General features: G+C 58.6%; 1 protein-coding gene across 1 annotated transcript; it reads left to right on the top strand.

Moving 5' to 3' along the window:
- The first annotated feature begins 2,267 nt into the window (after positions 1-2,267).
- PCP2 (Purkinje cell protein 2) lies at positions 2,268-21,352 on the top strand. Its single transcript, XM_044994383.1, has 4 exons — positions 2,268-2,419; positions 15,403-15,526; positions 16,720-16,883; positions 21,232-21,352. Exons 1-4 carry the CDS (start codon positions 2,345-2,347, stop codon positions 21,235-21,237), a joined length of 369 nt encoding a protein of 122 aa, XP_044850318.1. The 5' UTR covers positions 2,268-2,344; the 3' UTR covers positions 21,238-21,352.
- The last annotated feature ends 1,268 nt before the right edge of the window (positions 21,353-22,620 follow it).

The following is a 22,620-nucleotide window of genomic DNA, read 5'->3' as shown; positions in this document are numbered from 1 at the left end:
TCCTGGATGACCAGGATGCCAGCGCCCGGTATGCCAAAGCCAGCGCCATCCGGGCACCTCCCCAGGTGTGTCACCCCCTCCAGGCTCCCTCAAGGTGTGACCCTGCCCTGGGCACCTCCCATGTTGTGAGTCTGCTCAGAGCTCTCCCAGGTGTGTGCCGCCCCCCCCCCCAGGCTCCTGGGCATCATGCTGGGGCAGCCGTCCCTCTGCCCCACAGAGCTCTCTGCCTCCCTGGCATCCATAGGGATTTCCCTTAGAGACAGCCAGCATCCCCCAGCTCCTGGCCTGTTCTCTGGGGCCAGGATTCCCAGGGGCCCTCCACCCCTGACATGCTGTGAAATAGTGCCAGGGCCCCACTCTGAGCCGGGTTAATCTCCTGACATCCCAGGGCCTCAAGGGGACTCATTTCCAGCTGCTACCCCGGCTGCCAGCTAACCCCCCAGCTGGAACGAACCAGGTGGGGCCCAATTCCCAGCCAGGCTGGTGGAGGAAGGAGAAACACCCACATATTCCTGACCCCACCCACCCTCACTGTCCTCCAACACCTGGGAGAGTCGCTCCTGTGACCTTCACCCCCCCACCGCAATGTCACCCATTCTCCCCCACAATGCCACCTCTATTCCCTCCCACAATGCTACCCCCATCCACTCCCCACAATGCCAGTCTGCAGCCCTTCCCCCCTCACACTCCCGGGACCAAAGGCTCTGGAGTCAGTGATTTGTCTGAAGAAGCTGGGAATAGAACCCAGGAGTCCTGACACCAAGCCCCCTCCCCCTTCCAGAGCTGAGGCTAGAACCCAGGAGTCCCGGCTTCCAGGCCCACCCCTACTAGACCCCACTCCCCTTCTCACAGGACAATGTCACTCTGCCATGGCTGGGGTGGCATGGAGCATGCATGGGTAGGGGTGGAGGCCCAGCTGTGTTCTCAGTGGTGCTGTTTGTAGCCTCAGGCTGGCCTTTGGGGGGTACCAGCCATCAGCCCCTGCCCCTTCAGACAGGGAATTGGGCAGCGTTTCAGTCCTGACTCTGCTGGCTGCTGCTCTGCCCTGTCATGGGCTACTCCTCTCCTCTTCCCTCCTCCCGTTGCTCCCCTCGCCCCCAAGGGCAGCAGCCCCCACAGCCTCTCTCCCCAGGGCACAGCCAGTTCTCCCCAGCTGAGGGGGAGGCAGGGGCAGGATAGGGCTGCCATGATGCTGAGGGGGTGCCCTGAGTGCCACAGGAGGAGAGAGTCTTCCCTGCTCGTCTGGAGCCAGGCCAGGGGCTGGGAGCAGCTGGCTCCAAGCGGGGGGGTCTGGTGCTACCATGGTCCCCTCAGCTCTCAGACCCGGTACTGGAACCGAGCGGGGAACCCAGGGCTAGTTCTCAGCAGGGGCCTGACGTTGCCTCACTCTCCCAAGAAGCCACTGTGGTGCCAGATCCAAGAGATGGGCCTGGTGCTGGGGCAGAGCTGGGGGTGCTGGTTCTGAGGGTGGGGCATGGCACCGGCGTGAGGGAGGGGCACTGGTTCTGACTGGAGAGACAAGTCTTCTTCTGGAGGGGCGGGAGGGCTGGGGCTGGTTCTGGGGCTGGGTCAGAGTGTGGGGCTGGCTGTGGGGCCTGGGCTGGGCCAGAGTGTGGGGCTGGGGTCTGTGCTGGGTCAGGGTGTGGGGCTGGTTGTGGGGCCTGGGCTGGGTCAGAGTGTGGGGCTGGGCTCTGTGCTGGGTCAGGGTGTGGGGCTGGTTGTGGGGCTGGGTCAGAGTGTGGGACTGGTTGTGGGGCCTGGGCTGGGTCAGAGTGTGGGGCTGGTTGTGGGGCTGGGTCAGAGTGGGAGGGGTCTCGTGCTGGTTCTGCACAAAGTGGGAGGCTGGTGCCAGTTCTGGACGGGGCGAGGGGTTTGGTGCCCCTCTGGTCTGGGGGCGCAGACCCTGGCCAGCCACCCCAGCAGCTGGCTCGCACACGCGCACACTGCCCCCCACCCCGAGCGCACTCACGCATGCTAACGAAGCGTGCGGGTGGCTTTTTTGAGACAATTATCCGGGATAATCTTTATGCAGATTATGGGGATCTGATGGACGAGCAGATTGGATGCCTGTTTATTAAAATATGGATTTGGATCTGAGTGGGCAGAGCAAGGCTGCGGGGGAGGGAAGGCCAGGGGTGGCACTGGGCTGTCCGGGGGAGGGGAGCAGGAGGCTCTATAAATCGCTAACGCCGACGGGCACCTGGGGCAGGGCACAGGCAGGGGCAGGGCACGGCACCGAGGAGGGCTCTCTGGACACTCACCTTGGGAGTGAGAACCGGCCGTGGGGCGAGGAGCTGTCAGCGCAGAGTTTGGGACACTGGTTGGCAGCAGCGCCAGGCTCAGGATGACCACGGTAGAAGCCAAAGCCGAGGAGGAGGAGAAAAAGGAGCCATCACCGGCCTCCAACCCATCCAGCGGGGTGAGTGAGGGACCATCCCTTCTCCCCAGGTGTTCATGGCATGGATGCCAGCCTCCCTGGGGCGCTTTAGGGGGCACCCAAACCCCCCTCCCACTGTGGGGTTCTGGGCAGTCCAGCACCCCGTCCCTCTGGGGGGGCTCCCGGGGCTCGAGCACTCCCTTGGCTTGGGGGTCCAGGGACTAGATTGATCAGCAGAGGGGGCTCCAAGTGTTTGGGTCTGACCAGGCGGGCTCAGAGGAGAGCCAGGGGGGTGGTTGAGGTCCAGGAGAAGGAGCTGGCTGGAGATGAGGGGAAGGGGTTGGAGAGGAGGATTGTTGGAGAGCATCTGAGAGATTAACAAGGAGAAAATGTTTATACTGTATGGGACATGTTGCTGCGCCATGCCCAGCTGTCCTGATCCCATGCCCACCTCTGCCTGTGCTATGCCCATCTGTGCTGTTACCCGCACACCTTTACCCTTCTGTGGGCTCAAGGCAGAACCCAGTTCATTTAGGCACCCCCAGCCTTTCCCCATTCCTAGAGCTCCAGCGAAAGGCACCTACTCGTACCATGTTCCTAGGGCTCAGGGCATAATCTTCTGCAGGTTTGTGGGGCCGTACACGGTAATATCCTCCTTACCCTCTATGTATCAACAGTCACCAGAACAGAATACAGCCGCTGCGCATACAATGCCCATCACTCCCACTAAGGCAGATGAACTTTCCCTGCTGGCCAGTCGGGATGAGGTCGTCCTGGGACACCAGGTTCTGCCCAGTGTGGTTGGCAGAGTGTTGAGGTCTGGCAGCTCTGGTCTTGGGCTGTGTCCTGGAGCTGGTTCCCAAGAACTTCCTTTTGGACCCCAGTTTATATAGTGAAACTTGAGTCCTGCTTAGCTCTACCTGAGCCAATCATTTACTGAAGTATTACAAAATAATTCTCCGACCAGTCCGAACATAGTGTGAAACAATTCTTTACCCTGTCGTACCCTACCACTGTATTTGATGTACACTTGTGAAATTAGTTATGTAACAGACAGAAACAAGCAAAGAACGGGACAGAAACCAGACAGATAAACACTAGAGAAGTGGGGACCAGCAAGGCCAAACAATAACGTAGAGATTTCACCCCCACACTGCTGATGAGTGAGTCCTTGCCAGACAGGATGCTGTCAAACAAAGTTTTCTTTAACCCCCTTAAGGTCAGCTTCTTTGCCTGGTGATGGTGGGCACTAGCAGCACAGAATCGCCTTCTTAACAGCCCAGGATTACATTTGCTTTGATATCATTTAGATGGAATGTGAGGATGTGACTTTCTGCTTTTTGGCTCATGGCTGCTGCTGTCCTAATATGGTTGCAGAAAAAAGGCCTCAGACCTTACAGTGCTGGTTCTTTGCCCACCTCCACGCACTCCTGGCCCAGCTATTCCGGCGCCATGTCCACCTCCACCCTCACCATGTCCAAGCTGCTCCATGATGCACTACGGCAGCCCATTCTGCCCACAACCCCACACGAGATTTTTGGCTGGCTTGAGAGTGGAGAATGGGACACGGGACCATTCCCTTCTAGGGGGTGCCCAGAACCCATCACTCTCTTAAACCATGTGACTCCTCACCAACCACTCAGCATCCAGCCCCTCCTGACAGGGCCCTAAAGCCAGGATCCCATTGGCCAAGGTCAAGGCACCTTGTCCATTTTCCACTAGAGGATGCTGACTGAGATCAGGGTCCCTGTTATGCCAGGCATTGCCCAGACCCCAGCTGAAATCAGGCCCCTGTTGTGCCAGGTGCTGCCCAGACCCCGGCTGAGATCAGGGCCCTTATGGCTGCACAGCCCCTGCGAGAGAGCCCAGTTGAGAACAACGCACACTGAGAACAGAGAATCCCCAGCCCCCAGGACCAATGGAGAAGCTGAGCGCTGAGATCTTTCAACAATCTGTCCATTTGAGTAGTCTGGCAGTTTCAGGTTTTCTACCGAAGCAGTTATAGCAGCAGGGATGGGGGAGATACTGTGACAATATGCCGTTAGCCTTCTTGGCAACAAGGGCACACGGCTGACTCATATCCAGCTTCTCATCCACTGTAATCCCCAGATCCTTTTCTGCAGAACTGCCACTGAGCAAGTCAGTCCCCAGCCTGTAGCAGTGCATGGGATTCTTCCATCCTAAGTGCAGGATTCTGCACTTGTCCTGTTGAACCTCATCAGATTTCTTTTGGCCCAATCCTCCAGTTTGTCTAGGTCTATCTCTACCCTCCAGTGTATCTACCTCTCCCCCCAGTTTAGTGTCATCCGTGAACCTGCTGAGGGTGCAATCCATCCCATCATCCAGATCATTAATGAAGATGTTGAACAAAACTGACCCCAGGACCTACCCCTGGGGCACTCCACTTGATACTGGCTGCCAACTAGACATCAAGCCATTGATCACTACCTGTTGAGCCCGGCTATCTAGCCACCTTTCTATCCACCTTATAGTCCATTCATCCAATCCATACTTCTTTAACCTGCTGGCAAGAATACTTTGCTAAAGTCAAGGTATATCACATCCACTGCTTTCCCCATATCCACAGAGCCAGCTATCTCCTCATAGAAGGCAATCAGGTTGGTCAGGCATGACTTGCCCTTGGTGAATCCGTTATTGACTGTTCCTGATCATCTTCCTCTCTTCCAAATGTTTCAAAATGGTTTCCTTGAGGACCTGCTCCATGATTTTGCTGGGGACTGAAGTGAGGCTGACCGGTCTGTAGTTTCCCGGGTTCTCCTTCTTCCCTGTTTTTAAAGCTGGACACTATATTTGCCTTTTTCCAATCATCCGGGACTTCCCCCAATCGCGACAAGTTTTCAAAGATAATGGCCAATTGCTCTGCAATCACATCAGCCAACTCCCTCAGCACCCTTGCATGCATTAGATCTGGACCCAGGGACTTGTGCATGTCCAGCTGTTCTAAATAGTCCTTAACCTGTTCTTTCACCACTGAGGGCTGCTCAACTCCTCCTACTGTGCTGCCCAAGGAGCCAACCTTGTCTGTGAAGACCGCAGCAAAAAAAGCTTGGAGTACTTCAGATTTTTCCACATCATCTATCACTAGGTTGCCTCCCCCATTCAGTAAGGCTCCCACACTTTCCCTGACCATCTTCTTGTTGCTAACATACCTGTAGAAACCCTTCTTCTAACCCTTCACATCCCTTGCTAGCTGCAACTCCAACTGTGCTTTGGCCTTCCTGATTACAGCCCTGCATGCTCAAGCAATATTTTTATACTCCTCTCTAGTCATCTGTCCAAGCTTTCACTTCTTGTAAGCTTCCTGTTTGTGTTTAAGCTCACCGAAGATTTCACTGTTAAGCCAAGCTGGTCGCCTGCCATATTTGCTTTTCTTTCTGCACATCGGTATGGTTTGTTCCTGCGCCTTCAAAAAGGCCTCTTTAAAATACAGCCTGGACTCCTTGCCCCCTCATATTAGCTTCCCAGCCTGCCCATCAGTTCCCTAAGGGAGTCAAAGTCTGTTTTTCTGAAGCCCAGGGTCTGTATTCTGCTGCTCTCTTTTCTTCCTTTTGTCAGGATCCTGTACTCGACCATCTCATGGTCACTGCTGCCCAGGTTGCCACCCACTCCTACTTCCCCTACCAAATTCTTCCCTGTTTGTGAGCAGCTGGTCAAGAGGAGCACGGCCCCTAGTTGGTTTGTCCAGCACTTGCACCAGAAAGTTGTCCCCAACACTCTCCAAAAACTTCCTGGAGTGTCTTGTTATGAGCTGGTCTGTTACAATTGGCACATTGGTCTTGTTGGGTATCTCAGCCCATCCAGGACGTCTGACCTGCACTCCTGTCAGGTCCAGGTAGGGACTGCAGCTGGTGCTGCCCATGGCTGTGGGCACTGGTGCCTGGTAGGTTATAATACAGGGGTCATTGGGGATGGAGCACAACTGGGGGGTCCCCAGGGGCTGTTGATCTGAGCCCTCCGCCCAGGGCAATTTGCATACAGGCCCCACCACCTCACAGGGATGAGAGCACAAGGGAGAGGATGGTGTAGGGCACTGACCCCGTGGGGCAAAAACCTGAGGCCAGGGGTCCATGGGGCTGACAGGGCAGCCCAAGGACTCAGGGTAGGCCCTAGGGGGCAGCAGGGTCTAATGGTCAGCGTACAGGCCTGACTGCCAAGGATTCCTGGAGCTGTGGCACTCGACTCCTGTCTGTGGCCAAACCATCCCAACATGAGGGAAAGGATGATGCAGAGCGGAGGGTGGCGCTGTGGTTCTGGTCCCCAGCCTGTGCTCAGGGCAGCGCCATGTGTATTGGTTATTAGCAGGCATTGCACACAGTGGGACCATGATCATGGGGCTAGATCTTGCTCCTAGGCTGCCCAATTCCCCCATTTCTTTCCTTCCCACCTCTTGATTGACCTGCCCTGGCACTCTGCGCTCTCTGTCTCCAGTCTGTGTCTGTGCCCAAGGGTCCCTCGGTGTCACACAATCACCCTGTGAGTGCTCCAGCATCAGACCTCGAGGGAGACGAGCACCACGGCTGATGAGGGGGTGGGGGAGTGAGTGGCTGGGAGACGTGTAGCTGCTGGCGTGGCTCCGTGCCAACTCCTCAGGGCATGCCACCCAGCTCTCAGCCCCCCAGGGGCGCAGATCAGCCATGGGGTGTGGCAGGAGGCAAATCCCTAGTGATCAAAGAGTGGGGCGCTCACAGCCACCTGGCAGCCCACCGCTGAGTCTCGCTCCCGGCTCTAGCCCCACTGAGACACTCCTCCATGGTGGGGAGTGAGGCTGCCCTGTGGCAGGGACGTGGGAGCACGTCACCCCAAGGACATTATCAGACACCAGGCAAGCTGGCACTTCTCAGCATGCTGCCAAGGTCACCAGGGCCTGGATCACATGGGGATCTCTCCCACTACAGGGAGATCTGTCCACCTGGCCCCCCCTGGCTGGGCTCCCCAGCACCGTGAGCTCCTGCAATGAGCCCACGGGACTGGCATTCCCCTGGCAACACCATCAAGTGTAATGCAGATAGGGCTGGAAGTCGGCTGGAATCACTGTGACCCCCAGTACCCGGGCTCAGTAGAGGCTGGTACCCCTCCTGGCAGGGGCTGGATTGGTGGCGATGGGGGGAGCTGTCTTGGCACGTCCCACAGGGGATCTGAATTCAGGAGCCCTTTGTCTGAGTCACTTCAAACTGCAGAAAAATCAGCCTGCTCTGACCTGCCCAGTGTGAGACAAATATCTCGGGCCAGGCCCCCACTGATGTAAACCGGCCTCACTCCATTGGAGTCAGTGAGGCCAGATCCCCAGCTGGAGTAAATCGGTTTCACTCTGTTGAGTTCTGTGGGAGAAATTGACACAGATGGAGTGATGCCGATTTACATCAGTTGTGGATTTTGGCCCCATTGTGGTTAGAGGGAGTCCGTGCTCACTAACACCTTTCTCACTCCGACACGGAGCCATAATCTCTCAATTCCCTGGCCTGTGCAGCACAGCGCCTCCCAGGCCCCAGGGCTGATCCCTCCTGGTGGCTCTGTCCCCTCAGTTCGTCCCACCATGTCGTGGCTGGGGACCGGACCTTGCTGCCTGTACCACCTGCTGGCTGCTCCCCACAGGTCACCTCCCCTCTGGCCCACAGGCCCCAGGTCCCCTCACGCCTCGCCTGGGACTTGAATACCCAGCCTGAGCACGGCCTTGGGGGCTGGGCCTTCTGGGGCAGCCCCAGCCCGACCCTGAGGTGACCAGACAGCAAGTGTGAAAAATTGGGATGGGAGTGGGGGGTAATAGGAGCCTATATAAGAAAAAGCCCCAAATATCAGGACAGTCCCTATAAAATCAGGACATCTGGTCACCCAACCTGGCTTTGTTGTCTCCTGCCTGTTCCGCCCCCACCTCCCTCCCCTTTTTCCTCTGAGCTGCTGGTCAGTGTGGCCAGAGATGGCATCTGTCTCTGCCCGGCCCCTTCCTCTCCCACACCCCAGGTCCCTGGACGGCTCAGAGCTCAGAGGATGGGGAATTTCCCCAGTTTTGGGGTGCTTCCCTGAAAGGCCAGAGCCTTGGGGTCCCAGTGGGTCTGGGGATCCCCCCATGGGACTGGGGCTCTCTTCTGAGATTTCCAGGTGCTCCCGTTTCTGCCTAGACCCCGGGCAGAGACTGTAGTGCTGTTTGCCCCCATCCAGCCCTCACCCCCAAACTCCCTGGAGGTGGAAAGAGCTGGTCCACAGCGAACTCCTCGCCCAACCCCAATAGACTGGGGGGATTGGGGCAGAGATGACCCCTCCTGACCCCGTCCCTCCCCCACTTGCAGCCCATTCCATTCTTGAGGCCCAGCAAGGCCAGGAAAATCTCACACTAGTGTGGTGCAGAGGTCAGACCCTGGTGACATTTAATGCCACGACACAGACACCTGGTGCTGCCGGGTGACCCTCCAGCCGCTGCACAGCCCCACTCTCCAGCGCAGCCCGGGGTGGGTGCCACACACTCACTACAGAGAAGGGTGGTGGGTGTCACTGGCTCATGTGCCAACCCCCGCGGGGTGCTGGAGACTTCCCAGGCTACTTTGCACCAAGAGGGGGGAGGGAGGTTGTGGCGGAAGCAGCAGCACGGACAGGGTGAGGCGGGCACCAGGACAGCCTCACCGCGGGCATGGCTTGTAACAGAATGCTGACTTCGGCTGGGTGCAGTAGGAGGCGCCTGGGCCCCCGATCCTCAAAGGGACTTAGGTGCTTCATTCAAATTGAAGGGATTTAGGTGCCTAAGTGAAATCAGTGGGAGTTAGGCGCCTAAGTCCCATTAAGGAGCTGGGCCCTGGTGCTTTTTGAGAAATATGCAAATAGATCCATGGGCTGGAGATTTCCCACAGATTGCAAACTGCCATCACGTGGTTGGCCAGTGTCCATCTGGGAATCTGGGGTAGAGCAGTTTGGTCCAGGGGATAGAGCAGTTTACTGGGACTCAATGATTTGGCCACTGGCCTCCTCAGTAACCCTGGTCCAGACACACCACCGCTCTGTGCCTCAGTTTCCCCATCTGTAAAATAGGGATAATGCCGCTGCCCTCCTTTGTAAAGTGCGTTAAGAGCTATGGCTGACAAGAGCTCAGTCATATTGACTGTAGATCGGCTCCATCAGCTCGGCTGCACAACCACCTCTCCCCTGCAGGCCAGCACAGCAGGATTATTTGCATTTGTAATATACAAAACCAGTTCAGCCCTTATTAAATGGATTAAAAAATCCCTGATCAGTCTCAACAAGTAATTGCAAATGGGGCCTGGTGTTTTGAGTGGCGGGGCTGTGATCTGAGCCCTGTGCTAGTCAATGTCTCTCTCTGTGAGCTGGAAGAAAATGTAACTAGTAACGTTTGCTGCTGACCCACAGACTGCGGCGTGGTCAGGTCAGTTATACCGAGCGCACTGGGTCGCTTGGTAAGCTGAGCTTGTGAATGACGCGCCTTTAATACAGCCAAATGCAAGGTCATGCATCTAGGAGCAGAGAATGTAGGTCACAATTAAAGGCTAGGGAAGCGCTGACAGGGGGACTATGGGGTCATGGTGGGAACCAGCTGACTAGGAGCTGTGGCTAAGAGGGCTAATGCCGTCCTGCTGTGGCTAAGCAGGGGAATCTCAGTAGCAGCGGGGGTAGGGGGGTTACCTCTGTGTATGGCACTGAGACCATCCCTGGAGACTGAGGGCAAGGCTGCTGCAGCTGCACTGATGCACTGCTTTAACGAAGACGCTGGCCTGGAGAGAGCTCTGCCGCCGGCGCTGTTAATCCACCTCCCCGAGTGGCCGACATAGCGCTGGCTACACAGGGACTTGGGTCATTGTCACGACGTCGCTCAGGGGGTGGATTTTTACACCCCCGAGCAACGCAGCTATCCCGATACAGGTCTGCAGTGTAGACCTGGCCTAAAGGAGGGTGACGGATTGGCAAGGGCTCAGACTAGAGATTCAAGGTCCTGGCGTGGGGGACTAACAGGGCTCAGTCCATTCCATTTCTCCAAGAGACGGCTCGGAGGTGACCAGACCCGGGCTACACGCGACTCCAGGGAGAGGTGCTTTCCGGCAGCCTGGGGCCCTTCAATCCAGCAGAAAAGGGCAGAACAGGATCTGATGGCTGGAAGCTGAAGCAAGACAAATTCAGCACTAACTGGCCATGGTGCCGGGAAACAATCAGGGGAGCAACTGGCCCAGGGATGTGGTGGAGTCTCCTTCCCTTGGAGGCTTCATGTCGAGACTGGGTGTCATTTGCAAAAATCGGCTCCAGCTCAAGTGGAAGCTCTGGGCATGGTGCAGCCATCACTGGGCAAGGCTCCCTGGCCCGTGGGATGCGGAAGGAATATCGGGAGACCAAATAAACAAAACCTCTGCAAATGCCGCTTGTCCTTTCCTCATTCCTCACCTGGCTTTGTCACGAGTCTCGGGAGATTTGGTGCTTCTCTCAAGTCCCCAGCTCCAGGAGGCCCGTGAGTCCATCAAAGGTTCTGCTTTCATTCCAAAAATTATACAGGCCGTTCCTAGCCATCAGTGCTTGCAAATGGGCCTAAAAGCTCAAAACCTGGCAGGAAAGAAACCAGAACCCACCAGTGAGTCCTTTGAGAAACCTTGTGACTTCCAATTGTCCTAGATTCCAAGGCCAGAAGGAACCATTGTGACCATCTAGTCTGCCCCCCCCCGCCCCCCTGCGCCTGCATTAATTAATTAATAGAGCAGGTCTTGGGAGAATCTCACCCACACTATTAACAAATGGTGCCTTGTTTCGTGTCTCAGTTTGTCTCGCTTCATCTCCCAGCCGGTTCTACGTGCCTGTGGCTGGTCAGGGCTGCGTCAGTCTCTAGCGGTGGGCGAGGACAGCTGGGCAACTAAAATCCCAGCATGGCAGCGCACACCCACTTAACAACACCCCAACCAAACCCCGAGGGGTCTCCAGCTCCGTGGCTACGTTGCCAAAGAGATTGATGGTGCTGGGAAATCAGAGCATCAAACGCACGTTTCTTTGTAGCATCTACACACCAATATCCCCCTAGCATTTAGGCTCAAGAATAATAAGAAGCCAAAGCACCAGATACTTTCGCAGAGTTTGAGGCCCGAAGGGATGATCAGATCAGCTACTCTGGCCTCTTGAATGGAACGGGCCACCAGCCCTCCCTCTGTTGAGCCCAACCACTCCAGTTCAGCTAAAGCATTTCAGCCCCCAGGAGACTAAGCTGCTGTGTGCCACAGGCAGAGAACAGGAGAGACCAAGGTGCCACCAATGCCGTGCCGGGCTCCCTGCGACATGATGAGGCGTGCCCAGATGATACCCGCAGGGGAGCCACACCCCTCTGCCAATCTGCCCTGGGGGAAGGGTTCATCCTGATCTCAAACCTGGAGATTGGGGTGACCCCAAGCACGGGAGTAAGACCCAGGTAGGCAGCAGTGGGATGTTGAGTGGAAGGGAAAGTGCTCGGGAGCAGCGATGGAAAGGGCAGCAAATAACGCTGGGGCAGTATGGGGGTGGGGACCAGTGTGGGGGCCCCTCTGCCCACCTGCAGCGTGACCCCCCCCCTTACAATATTGGATTCCAGGCTGGGCCCCTCGTTACTGGAAAGCTTTGGGCAAATTGGAGACAGGTCAAAGGAGAGCTCAAGAGGGAGAGGCCCGTACCTGAGAGGGTTGTGCTGTGTGCCGTGCCCTGGCACTGGGCTGAAGGGCACTGGTGCTGTGTGCTGGGTGTGTGAGCGCAGGCCAGGCGTACCCGGGGGGGTCAGGGCGAGGAGTGGGGGCGTTGGAAACACAAAGGAACTGGCACCTCGTTAGGGTGAAATTGGGCCTGTGATTCTCCATTCTGGGCCCCCACCCGATGGAGCAGGGTTCGGAGCCTGGGGTCTGCACGTGGGCTGGATGGGGGAGGGGATCTGAGGCAGGTTGTGAGCAGGCGGGGGTGGGATTGGGTGTTTGTGGTGGTCCCTCCCCCGAGAGCAGGCATGGACCCTCTCCCTCACCCTCGGGGCAGCGCTGGGCTGGCCAAGCCAATGGCAGCCAAAGCCTGCTCCCCCGAGCACCAGTCATCACCCAAACATGACCTCCTGGGTGCCAGGCCCCCCAGCTCTGCCCCCTGTGCCAGCTATCCTGTCCAGAGACTCCAGACACCACAGAGAAAGGCACCGCTAGCTAGTGGGCAGAGCAGGGACGGCTGGGAGCCAGGACTCCTGGGTTCTATCCCCAGCTCTGGGAAGAGGGTGCAATCTAGTGGTGAGGACTGGGAGCCAGGACTCCTGGGTTCTATCCCCCACTCTCTCCTGTCACCCTGCCTGCTTTGGGCAGTCAGTTCCCTGCTCAGTTCCGCTGGCCCATGGGAAGGGGTGTCTGGGGATCATGCCATGTCAGACAGAGGCTGCAGCAGGGTGATGCATTAATACCCAGCTGCATTTCCCTGCCGCCAGGGTAGATTTGGGGCAGGGATTTAACCCACTGCCTGCCAGAGGGGGAGCCTGGGGGCGCACGCTCTGTACTCCAGAGCGGGAAGGGTCAGAGATTCTTTTGATTTTGGCTGCTCTCCCCTGGCAGTCAGTGCTGACCCCAGGGTCTCAGTGCAGGCAGCTGGAGGTGCTGCCTTCGGCCCTGAGCCCTCCCAGAAGTTAAGATTTGACACTGCCAGGAATCAGCCTGGCCCGCACTGGCCTGGCCCCAGCCCACCTTGGCTAATGCCCTGCAGTTAGAGCTGGGCTTTTCCTCCACTTCTAGTGCCACACAGGTGCTGGGTGCTGCCAGGTGCCAGTCAACAGCTGCCATCTTGTTCCCTGCACCTACGGCCCCAGCCAGGGAATGCTTGCCGGACACAGAACCAAAGCCAGGGCCAGCCCCGAAGGGCTGAGACTGATGCAGCCAAATCTGCAGTGAGGCACATGGTATTTGGAGCTTCTCATGCCCCAGCTCCTGGAGTCAGGGGAACCGCAGGGTTGACAGGAGCCTTGCAGCTTCTGGTTAAAAAGCAATGGCTGGTTCTAGCCCTTCTGGTTGGAGAGAGAAGCTGGAGGAGAAGCCCCCTTAAGGTTAAGACACACACACACACCCCCATTAGCTTTAGGCGCACATGCCTTGCAATTGTTTCAGCAGTATACTGAAGGTATCATAGCACCAGCTCCTCCTCCCCAGCAAGGTTTGAACTCACACCCTTCAACCCCACTGCACATGAGCAAAAGGAGCAACTCCATTAGGTTGGCAGCAGCGCAGCAGCAGTAGCAGGCTATTATACTGTCTATGGCATTTTACCCTCCCCCACCCCCCAGTCGAGGGTGCAGACTCACCCTGTGAGAGAGGCCATGATTCTGTGAATGGGCCTGCTCCTTAGCAGAGGGACTCCATGATGCCGGCTGGGAGGTGGCCCAGGCCCATGGAGGGATTGGGCCGGGACGGGACGGGGGGCTTTGTAGATGGCTGGAGGGTTCTGTGCCCAAGAGGCAGCGTGGGAGCAAGCAGCAGAGGGGCATGCAATGGAGGTGGCCATTGGCAGAGCAAAGGAGGGGGTGACTAGACATGATCAGAGCAGGGCTGAAGGGGAAGAGCCTGGGAGGGAAGGACGAGGAGAGTTGGGCACCAAATAGCTAGTGGAGCTCATAACCCCAGCCTCAGACCCACACGACAGAGGCTTGCATTGGGGCAGCACAGCGGGGAGCCCTGGGGGGCAGGCGAACGAGGGGTTGCAGCGCCACTCAGGATTGCTGGGGAGGGCGGCCAGGCACAGCTGGAGTGAGTGTGTTGTGACTGGCAGCACAAGGGGTGGCAGGGCTGGCTGTGGAGGGAGGAGGTGGGCCGAAGGCCGTAGCGCCAGGGAGTGAGGCAGGTGGGTGAGCAGCGGGACGGGGGCGGGGCGGGGGCGCGTTGGCAGCAACAGCCACACTAGCTGGCCTGGGGGAGGCAGGGAAGCCAAGATCCAAGCGGGCAGGACGAGGCTCCTCGCATCTTGCCAGGGCTGGCGGCTGCTCCCTGCCTTGCCCAATCCTGGGTGCCTGCTGCTGGCACCCCAGATGTCCCTCAGCCGGCACTACCCACTTGGAGCCGAGCTCTTCCCTTCATTTGGGGGGCTGAACCCCCTTTACAGAACTCTCCTGCTCTGGCCTCGACACCCTGTTGGTGCCAGACACCATGGCGAGGGTCCCCTAGAAATCCCAGCATGGGGCAGGGCCCTGATCCCAGCAGGCAGGGACCCGGGCAAAGCCCCTTGCATAGCTCGTGGGCACAGCCGTAGTCGCCTGATCCATGGGATCTGCTGGGCCCAAGCCACGGTTCAGTGCAAAGCCCTGTCCCGCATCACCAGCCGGGGGTGAGCACTGCCATAGGGCCGGGGCACTGGCTGGGCAGAGGCTGGATTAGCAACCCACTTAACACCTGGAAATTAACTAAAATTAGCTAAAATATTGGGGGGGAGGGGCTATGCCCGGCTTGGGCCTCCGCTCTGTGCCCAGGGGAAGGGAACAGAACCTGCTTGCTTTGCCCTGGGAGTGGGGGTGCTGGGCAGAGGCAGCGCTCTGGGGTGGGATGGGGGATGCCCCAGCTACAGCCACAGTCCAGGTTCTGAGAGGGGGTCTGGGAGCCTGGGCAGGCTGGGGGGTCTCCCAGTTCAGTTGTGGCACAGATTGCTCTCATGGCTTTAGGTTTAGACTGTTGTTTGGAGGGGCCTTGGTCTGGGCAAGGGAGGGAGGGTGGAGGATGAGGCCGTGGTGGGAGGTGGCCTGGGGAGGGTCTGTATCCTTGCTGGGGGAGGGGGAGCTGCTGCTGGGATGGGGCTGAGTCTCCATCTCAGGCTGTGGGCTAGGTCCCTTGTGGGCCTGTGAGCACCCCCTAGTGCTGGTGATGGTGCCTGAGCTCCGCAGAGGGGCTGAATGTTGGGGCCTGGGGCTCCAGGGGGTGCTGTACAGGAGACATTCTCGGTGGGCAGCCTGTGCTCAGGGGGAGGGTCTCACAGCAGGAAGGCTGGGGGTGGTGTGTCACTGGGGGGCATCTCTCCCCCACACCCCATCTCATCCGCCCCCTCCTCTCCCCGCACAGTCGGTCTCCCCAGAGCAGGAAGGCTTCTTCAACCTGCTGACCCACGTGCAGGGCGGGCGCATGGACGAGCAGCGCTGCAACATCCAGATCGTGCATGGCAAGAGCGGTGCTGACCCGGAGAAGCGTGAGTCCTGGCGGGGAGCAGGGGCAGGGGGGGTTTAGAGCTAGAGGTCACAGCTTCCGTCCCTATGCCTGGCCACTCGCCCAGCAGCAGACGTGGCTATGGGGGTGGGAATAGGCTCAGCAAGGACTGCTCATCTCTAGGGGCTTGGCTACACTTCCAGGTTATACTGCAATAAAGCCTCCCAGAGCGCTCAGCCTTACTCTCTATCCACACTGGCCAGGCATGGAGAGCGCTCCTGCTACTCCACCTCGGCGAGAGGATTAATGTCTGATGTCTAGTGGGTGAGATGCCCCAGTGTCAGTGTGGACGAGGAGTTGCGTTACTGCGCTCTGATTGACCTCCAGAAAGTCCCATAATCCCCTTAAGTCAAGTGGCCTCTCTTCTCATTCTTGTGAACTCGGCTGCAGGAATGTGAAAGTGCCTTTTCAAAGCTCCATTTCTGACAGCTGGATGCTTCTCTGATCCGAGTGAGTGAGAGAGAGGCGGAGGGGGAGGGGGTCTGACCTTACAAGATAGCGTGCTGACACACACTTAGCACCCCAAAAACCCGCTCTCTCTCCACCCACATACACACAACACACTCCCTGTCACACTCCACACACACCGCATTTGAAAAGCACGTTGCAGCCACTTGAACCCTGGGATAGCTGCCTACAATGCACCGCTCCCAATGCCTCTGCCAGTGCCACAAATGTGGCCACGCCAGATGTCGGTGTGAACAGACTGTGGCGCTTTCCCTCCTGCACTCTCCAAAGGCTGGTTTAACCCAAAGCGCTCTACAGCTGCAAGTGTAGCTAAGCCCTAGGACAACATGGGTCCCTGAAAGGGGGGGGGTGGCCTGTGGAACTCCCTGCTACAGGAAACTGAGGAGTCCAGCACTGGGGCTTGGAAACTTTAGTCCCAATGAGAGCCTTGTGTGATTCTGCCAACCTGAGGCTGGGCATGCCACCTGCTGCAGGTCAGCAAGGAACTGCCAGCCCCGCGGGCACCATTACACAAGTGGCCAGGTGCATTCTGGGACGTTTACTCTGTAAGTGTAGGGGTGGGACTGCGGGGCATAGTCGGAGTTGTTGTGGTGGCAGGCGGGAGGCAGTGTTGGAGGGCCCCAAGGGCAGGGAAATGGGCCCAGCATCATGGCCCCCTCTGGGAGCTGCCCAGCCTTTCCCTCATGCCTGCATCTGCCCCGCCCACAGAGGACAGCCCCAGCCCCCCGCCGGAGATGGACAGTTTCCTGGATATGCTGGCACACACGCAGAGCCGGCGGATGGACGACCAGCGCGTCAGCTTCAACTACCTCCCAGGCTTCCAGAACACCGACCGCAACGCCCCCAGCAAGCCGGCCTCCGGGCCCACCAAGGTGAGAGCAGGGCGGCCGTGCGGGGATGGGGGAGCTCTCTGCCTGAGTGTGCCCCTGCGGCACCATGGGCAGGCACTGGGGCTGTGCACCTGACCAGCTAAGCCATGGGCAGGGCAGCATGGAGGGAGGGACTCGAGGCATTGCCTGGGTAAAGGGAGCAAAGCCATTGGGTGTGGCAGTGCCAGAAACGCCCCTAGGGGGCGACATATTGCACATGTAGTCCCGAGGGCATCCAGGAGGGGGCAGTGTTGGTGTTAGAGCATCGTATGACGGGAGAGAGCAGCGAGGGGAGTGCACAGCAGGGTGGGGGCAGCCCCGTGTGGGAGGCCCCGCAGAATTGAACTGTGATTTCACCACTCACAGCTAAGGCCCTGCCATCCCCCCCGCCCCCCCGTGCCCTATGGGACTAGCCCCTGGGCCAGGCCACACAGGGTCAGGACGTGCCAGGTGTGGCCCAGACGAGCGAGAGAACCAGGCTCCGCTGCCCACCGGCGCCAGGAGTCCACCCAGGCTGCTAAGGGAGCTAGATGGGTGAGCAGAGCCCAAATCCCCCACACTGAGTGCCCGTCTCTGCTGTCCCCCTCCCGCCTGTGCAGCCCCCAGCCCCGGGGCTCCTCGCCCTGGTAGGGGGCTCCCCTCCACCCCGATTCAGCAACATGGGAACTGGGTGATGGGGCCTGATCCAAAGCCCCCCAGAGGGGAGCCAGTGCGCAGTGCCCATTGGCTCCACTGCGTGTTAGGCTCAGGGCCCCAGTGCCAGGGGAAAGTGGCTGGTGCCCACCACCTCCCCATGCCAACTCGCTCCCCCTTCAGCCATGTCAGTGCCCCCCCCACGTGTGCTACCCCATGTCCCCTCCCCCCCACACCTTCACTCACCTTATCAGAACCCAACCCAGGCTACCTAGGCAGCCACTAGCAGACCACCAATGGCCAACCCTCAAAGCTGATTGGCTGATGTAGCACATCAAGGGCCCCTGTCTGTCTGGGGCTTCTTCACTGGAATCATCTAAATTCCCTTGGAGCGGCCACACCCCAGCCACACCCATGGCCCATCAGGGCTGGTCCCCTCCCCAGTGACAGGCCCCCTCTGCTCACCTGGCAGATACTGGCCCATAGCCTCCCCCTCCCCCAGGCCTCCATCTTCACCCAGGCCCATTTGGAGCAATTTGTTTGACCAGAATTAACTGGAGCAGCCCCCGCCCAAGGTCTCTGCAGTATAATAGCCAGCTTGTTAACTGGCAGGCTGTAGGGGTTGCTAGCCCCACTTTGCAGATGGGGAAACTGAGTCATGGAGAGCAGAAAGGTCTAGCTCAAAGTCAGAGTGATTCCGTAAGAGTGCCAGGGACAGAACCCAGGAGTCCTGGCTCCCAGATCCCCTGCTGTAACCCACTAGACCCCACTACCCACCCAGAGCTGAGGTTAGACCCCCAGAGTCCTGTTCCCTGGCCCCTCACTTGACCTTTCTGTTTCAAGCATCCGCCAAGAGCTGCTGTGTGGTGTCCCAGCTGGTTCAGTCAGAAGGAGCAGGCAGCCCAGGGCTGGTCTCTGGCCGGGGGGGACAAGGAAGGTTGGTGCTGCCCAGCCACAACACTTAGAGGCAGTATGGGGTGGGAGGGGGGGACAGGGCCCTTCCCTGCAATGACAGCCTGGCTTGGGGGATGGGGCATTTCAGTAGGTGTCTGGTGCCCTCTGGTGGTGACTGGCTGCAATGAAATGCCTCTGAGCAGCAGCAGGCCATCAAGATCCCTCGGGGGGACAGACATTCCCTTGCAGAACCAGGGATAGAACCCAAGAGTCCTAGCTCCCCGTTGCTTCCACTAGACCCCGCTCGCCTCCCAGAGCTGGGGATAGAATCCAGGAGCCCTGCCCCTCAGAGCTGGGGCCGGGGGATAGAACCCAGGAGCCCTGCTCCTCAGAGCTGGGGCCGGGGGATAGAACCCAGGAGCCCTGCCCCTCAGAGCTGGGGCCGGGGGATAGAACCCAGGAGCCCTGCCCCTCAGAGCTGAGGCCGGGGGATAGAACCCAGGAGCCCTGCCCCTCAGAGCTGAGGCCGGGGGATAGAACCCAGGAGCCCTGCCCCTCAGTACCACACACTTTCCACTCCTTAAACCCTCTGGGCCAGTCTCACTTACCTGGTCAGAGCTGAGTGAGGAGCCCAGGCTACAGCCTGGGGGAGTCTGGCAATCCAAAAATGGCATCAGGGGGGCAGGGAACCCCAATCAGGGATAACACCCCCCCCCTTGGCCAGCTGGCAATTCCCTTACCCACAATGCAGAGCAGCATCTGTGGCCAGGATCCCCCCTGGGGTCCTCTGCCATCCCTCCCGGTCTCTATCTGTCTTGTTTTGGCTTCTCTACCAGCCCTGTGTCTGGCTTGTGACTAATATCTGTGTCTGTGTCTCCACATTCTCCCTCTTCCCCCCGCCAAGTATCACTTGTCCTCGCCTGCATGTGAATTAACACAACTAACACACTCTCTCTCTCTCTCTTTCTCTCTCTGGTTCTCTCTCATGTGCCCAGCTGGAGTTTCGTCTGAGTGTCTTGGGGGGGTGGCCTCGCTGGCTGTGCCATGGGGGTGGGTTGGGGGGTTGCTGACTGTGCCATGTATCTACATGAGGCTTCTCTGGGATGCACGAGCTGGCACTGTGTCCAGGGCTTAGGCCATGAGGCCACCAGGAACTGGGGTCACAGTGGCAGTAGGGGCACTAGCCACGCTCTCAGGCCCTGGGGCGGAGTGAAGCTCACATACTCGGGGGGCTAAGAGCACCTCCTGGGGGCTGGGGAAAGGTTTGGGGTGCAGGGAGGAGGGGCTCTAAGGGGAGTGGCCCAGCGAGACAGACCAAAGCAGGGAGGCGTCAGCTCCCCTCCCCCAGCTGGAGCAGCTCCTGTCCCTGTGGCAGGGGCTGGGGAGGGAGGGGAATGGGAGCTGGCCTGGGGCTCCATCCACAGAGACTGAGGGGAGCTCTCGCCTAGTGAGTCAGTGAGTGAGGGAAGACCCAGCCGTTGAGGTGTCCCCAGCGACAGTGCTAGAGTGTCCAGGGTGCACCCGTTCCAGCCCTGGTGCCAGCAGGGGATGATGGACTGGGGCTGCCCCCAAACGACCTGACCTGCATGCACTGGACCCTGGGCAGCCTCATGCTCTGCAGGGCAGCAGAAGGTGGCACAGACATGAGTGTAGGTGGGAGTGCATCCAGCAGGGGGCAGCAGTGCACAGACCCAGGAGGGTGGGGGACAGGGAAGGGATGGGGGGAGTGCGTACATCACAATATGTAGGACCAAAGCACCGAGAAGTGGGCTCTCTCCTGGGAAGCAGTGACTCTGAAAAAGATGGGGGAGGTGGATCATCAGCTGAACATGAGCCCCCTGGGGGATGCTGGGGCCTAAAGAGCTAATTGGCTGCATCAATGGGGAATCTCGAGTAGGAGCAGAGAGGCTCTTTTATCTCTGTCTTTGGCACTGGTGTGACCCTGCTGGACTCCTGTGTCCAGCTCTGGTGCCCACAACTGAAGGATGTTGAGAGGGGCAGAGACGAGGCAGCAGAATGCTGAATGGATTAGAAACCTGCCTTATAGCGATGGACTCAAGGAGCTCGATCCACTTAGCTTCCCAAAGAGAAGGTTAAGGAGTGACTAGTTCACTGTCTATAAGGCCTGATCTACACTACACAGGTCATGTAAGGCAGCGTACATCAGCCTCACTCTGTCAGTGTCTGCACTACAGACTTGTCCCAGCGCTGTAGTGCCCTGCTCCGCCGAAAGAACAACTCCACCTCCACGAGAGGCGCAGGGCTTATGGCATGCAGACACTACGCTATTTACACTGGCTGCTGGCTGTCTTGTCAATGTCACGGCTCCATGCTGCCATGAAATGGACAGGAAAGCCAGGCAGCTAGAGCCAGGCTGCGCCCCACACTTAGGGGGGTGGGAACCACTGGATCAGTTTCCCAGGATTTCCCAGCACTGGCCATTTTAAAATCAAGATGAGAAGTTTTTCTAACAGATCTGCCCTGCTTCAAACAGGAATTAATGCCGGGAAGTCGCAGGACCTGTGTGATACTGGGGTCAGGCTACAGGATCACAGTGTCCCCATTTGGCCTTAGCACCTATGAATTACACCTGGGGGGGTGCCCTGCACAGGGGGGGCACATCACATGTGTGGGCACACTCTGGTGGGGGCACATAGCGGGGGGATACACAGAGTGGGGGAAGGGGCCCAGTGCCAATCCAGCCCCTGCCTCTGGGAAGAAGCTTCATGCGCGTGTGTGTGGGAGAGCTTGGGCGAGGCCGGAGGGGCCTGACCAGGATCCGTCCTCGCTCCCTGCACCCAACGCCGTCTCTTCCTCTTTTCAGAAGTGAGCGCCCCCATGGCGGGGGGAGGAGCCGACATGCCTGATGGCCGCGCTAGCACCCGTGCCCTGCAGCACCTGCCCCGCCCACTCTGTACAACCCCAGTGCCCCAATAAAGGCCTGGCTGGTTTCCCACTGGTCTGTGTCCGTTTCGGGGTGCCCCAGGGACCAGTCATGCACTAAGGTGGGGGCTGGGGGAGAGGAAGGGGACTCTCACCAGGGCTGTGAGGAGGAGACAGCCAGTGCTGGATGTGCCCAGTTAGCCAGGGGCACGGGGATCCTGGACTGGCACCAGATGTACAGGGATGGAACTGCAGGAGCCAGCAGGACAGCAGGGAGAGGACACAAGGCAATGCGGGAAAGGACTGGGGGGCACACACACAGGGGGGTATCAGTGCAGTGGGCTCTCTCACGCGTGTAACACACATGAGATACACGCACAGGGGCACACACACACGTGGGAGTATCAGCGTGGTGGGCTCTCTCACACACGTACACACACGTGAGGTACACGCATAAGGGGTACACACACGGGGGAGTATCAGCGTGGTGGGCTCTCTCACACACGTACACACACGTGAGGTACACGCACAAGGGGTACACACACGGGGGAGTATCAGCGTGGTGGGCTGTCTCACACACGTACACACACGTGAGGTACACGTACAAGGGGTACACACACGGGGGAGTATCAGCGTGGTGGGCTGTCTCACACACGTACACACACGTGAGGTACACGTACAAGGGGTACACACACGGGGGAGTATCAGCGTGGTGGGCTCTCTCACACACGTACACACACGTGAGGTACACGCACAAGGGGTACACACACGGGGGAGTATCCACGCGGTGGGCTCTCTCACACATGTACACACACGTGAGGTACACGCACAAGGGGTACACACACATGGGGGAGTATCAGCGCGGTGGGATGGGATGGGATTAGCACAGGGGAAGTAAACAAAAAGGCACGGCCAGGGGGATAAGATCAGAGGGCTCTGACACGTCGGGGTTACAAGCCCAGCGAGGTCACACGCTGTCTGCACAGGGAAGTATAACTCAGTGGGATCACACAGTTGGGGGTGTTAACACGGGGGGGCTCTCACTCACGGGGTATAAAGGCAGAGGGATCACACATGGTGAGGGGGAATAACACACAGCCACACAAACCGGGGTAGTAGCGCATAACCACACACACACACGGGTATTTAGACCATAAGAACGGCCCCACTGGGTCAGGCCGATGGTCCATCTAGCCCAGTATCCTGTCTTCCGACCGTGGCCTGTCGGGTGCCCCAGAGGGAATGATGTAGTAGGATCTCACACACACTGCACGTATCAGTGCAGTGAGAATAACACATACGGGATGATGGGGTATTAGCGCAAGGAGAT

This window comes from Mauremys mutica, chromosome 20, assembly GCF_020497125.1.
Source record: "Mauremys mutica isolate MM-2020 ecotype Southern chromosome 20, ASM2049712v1, whole genome shotgun sequence".
NCBI lineage: Eukaryota > Metazoa > Chordata > Testudines > Geoemydidae > Mauremys > Mauremys mutica.
The sequence above is the reverse complement of the archived record's forward strand: the minus strand, read 5'-3'. Positions and strand labels throughout refer to the sequence as shown.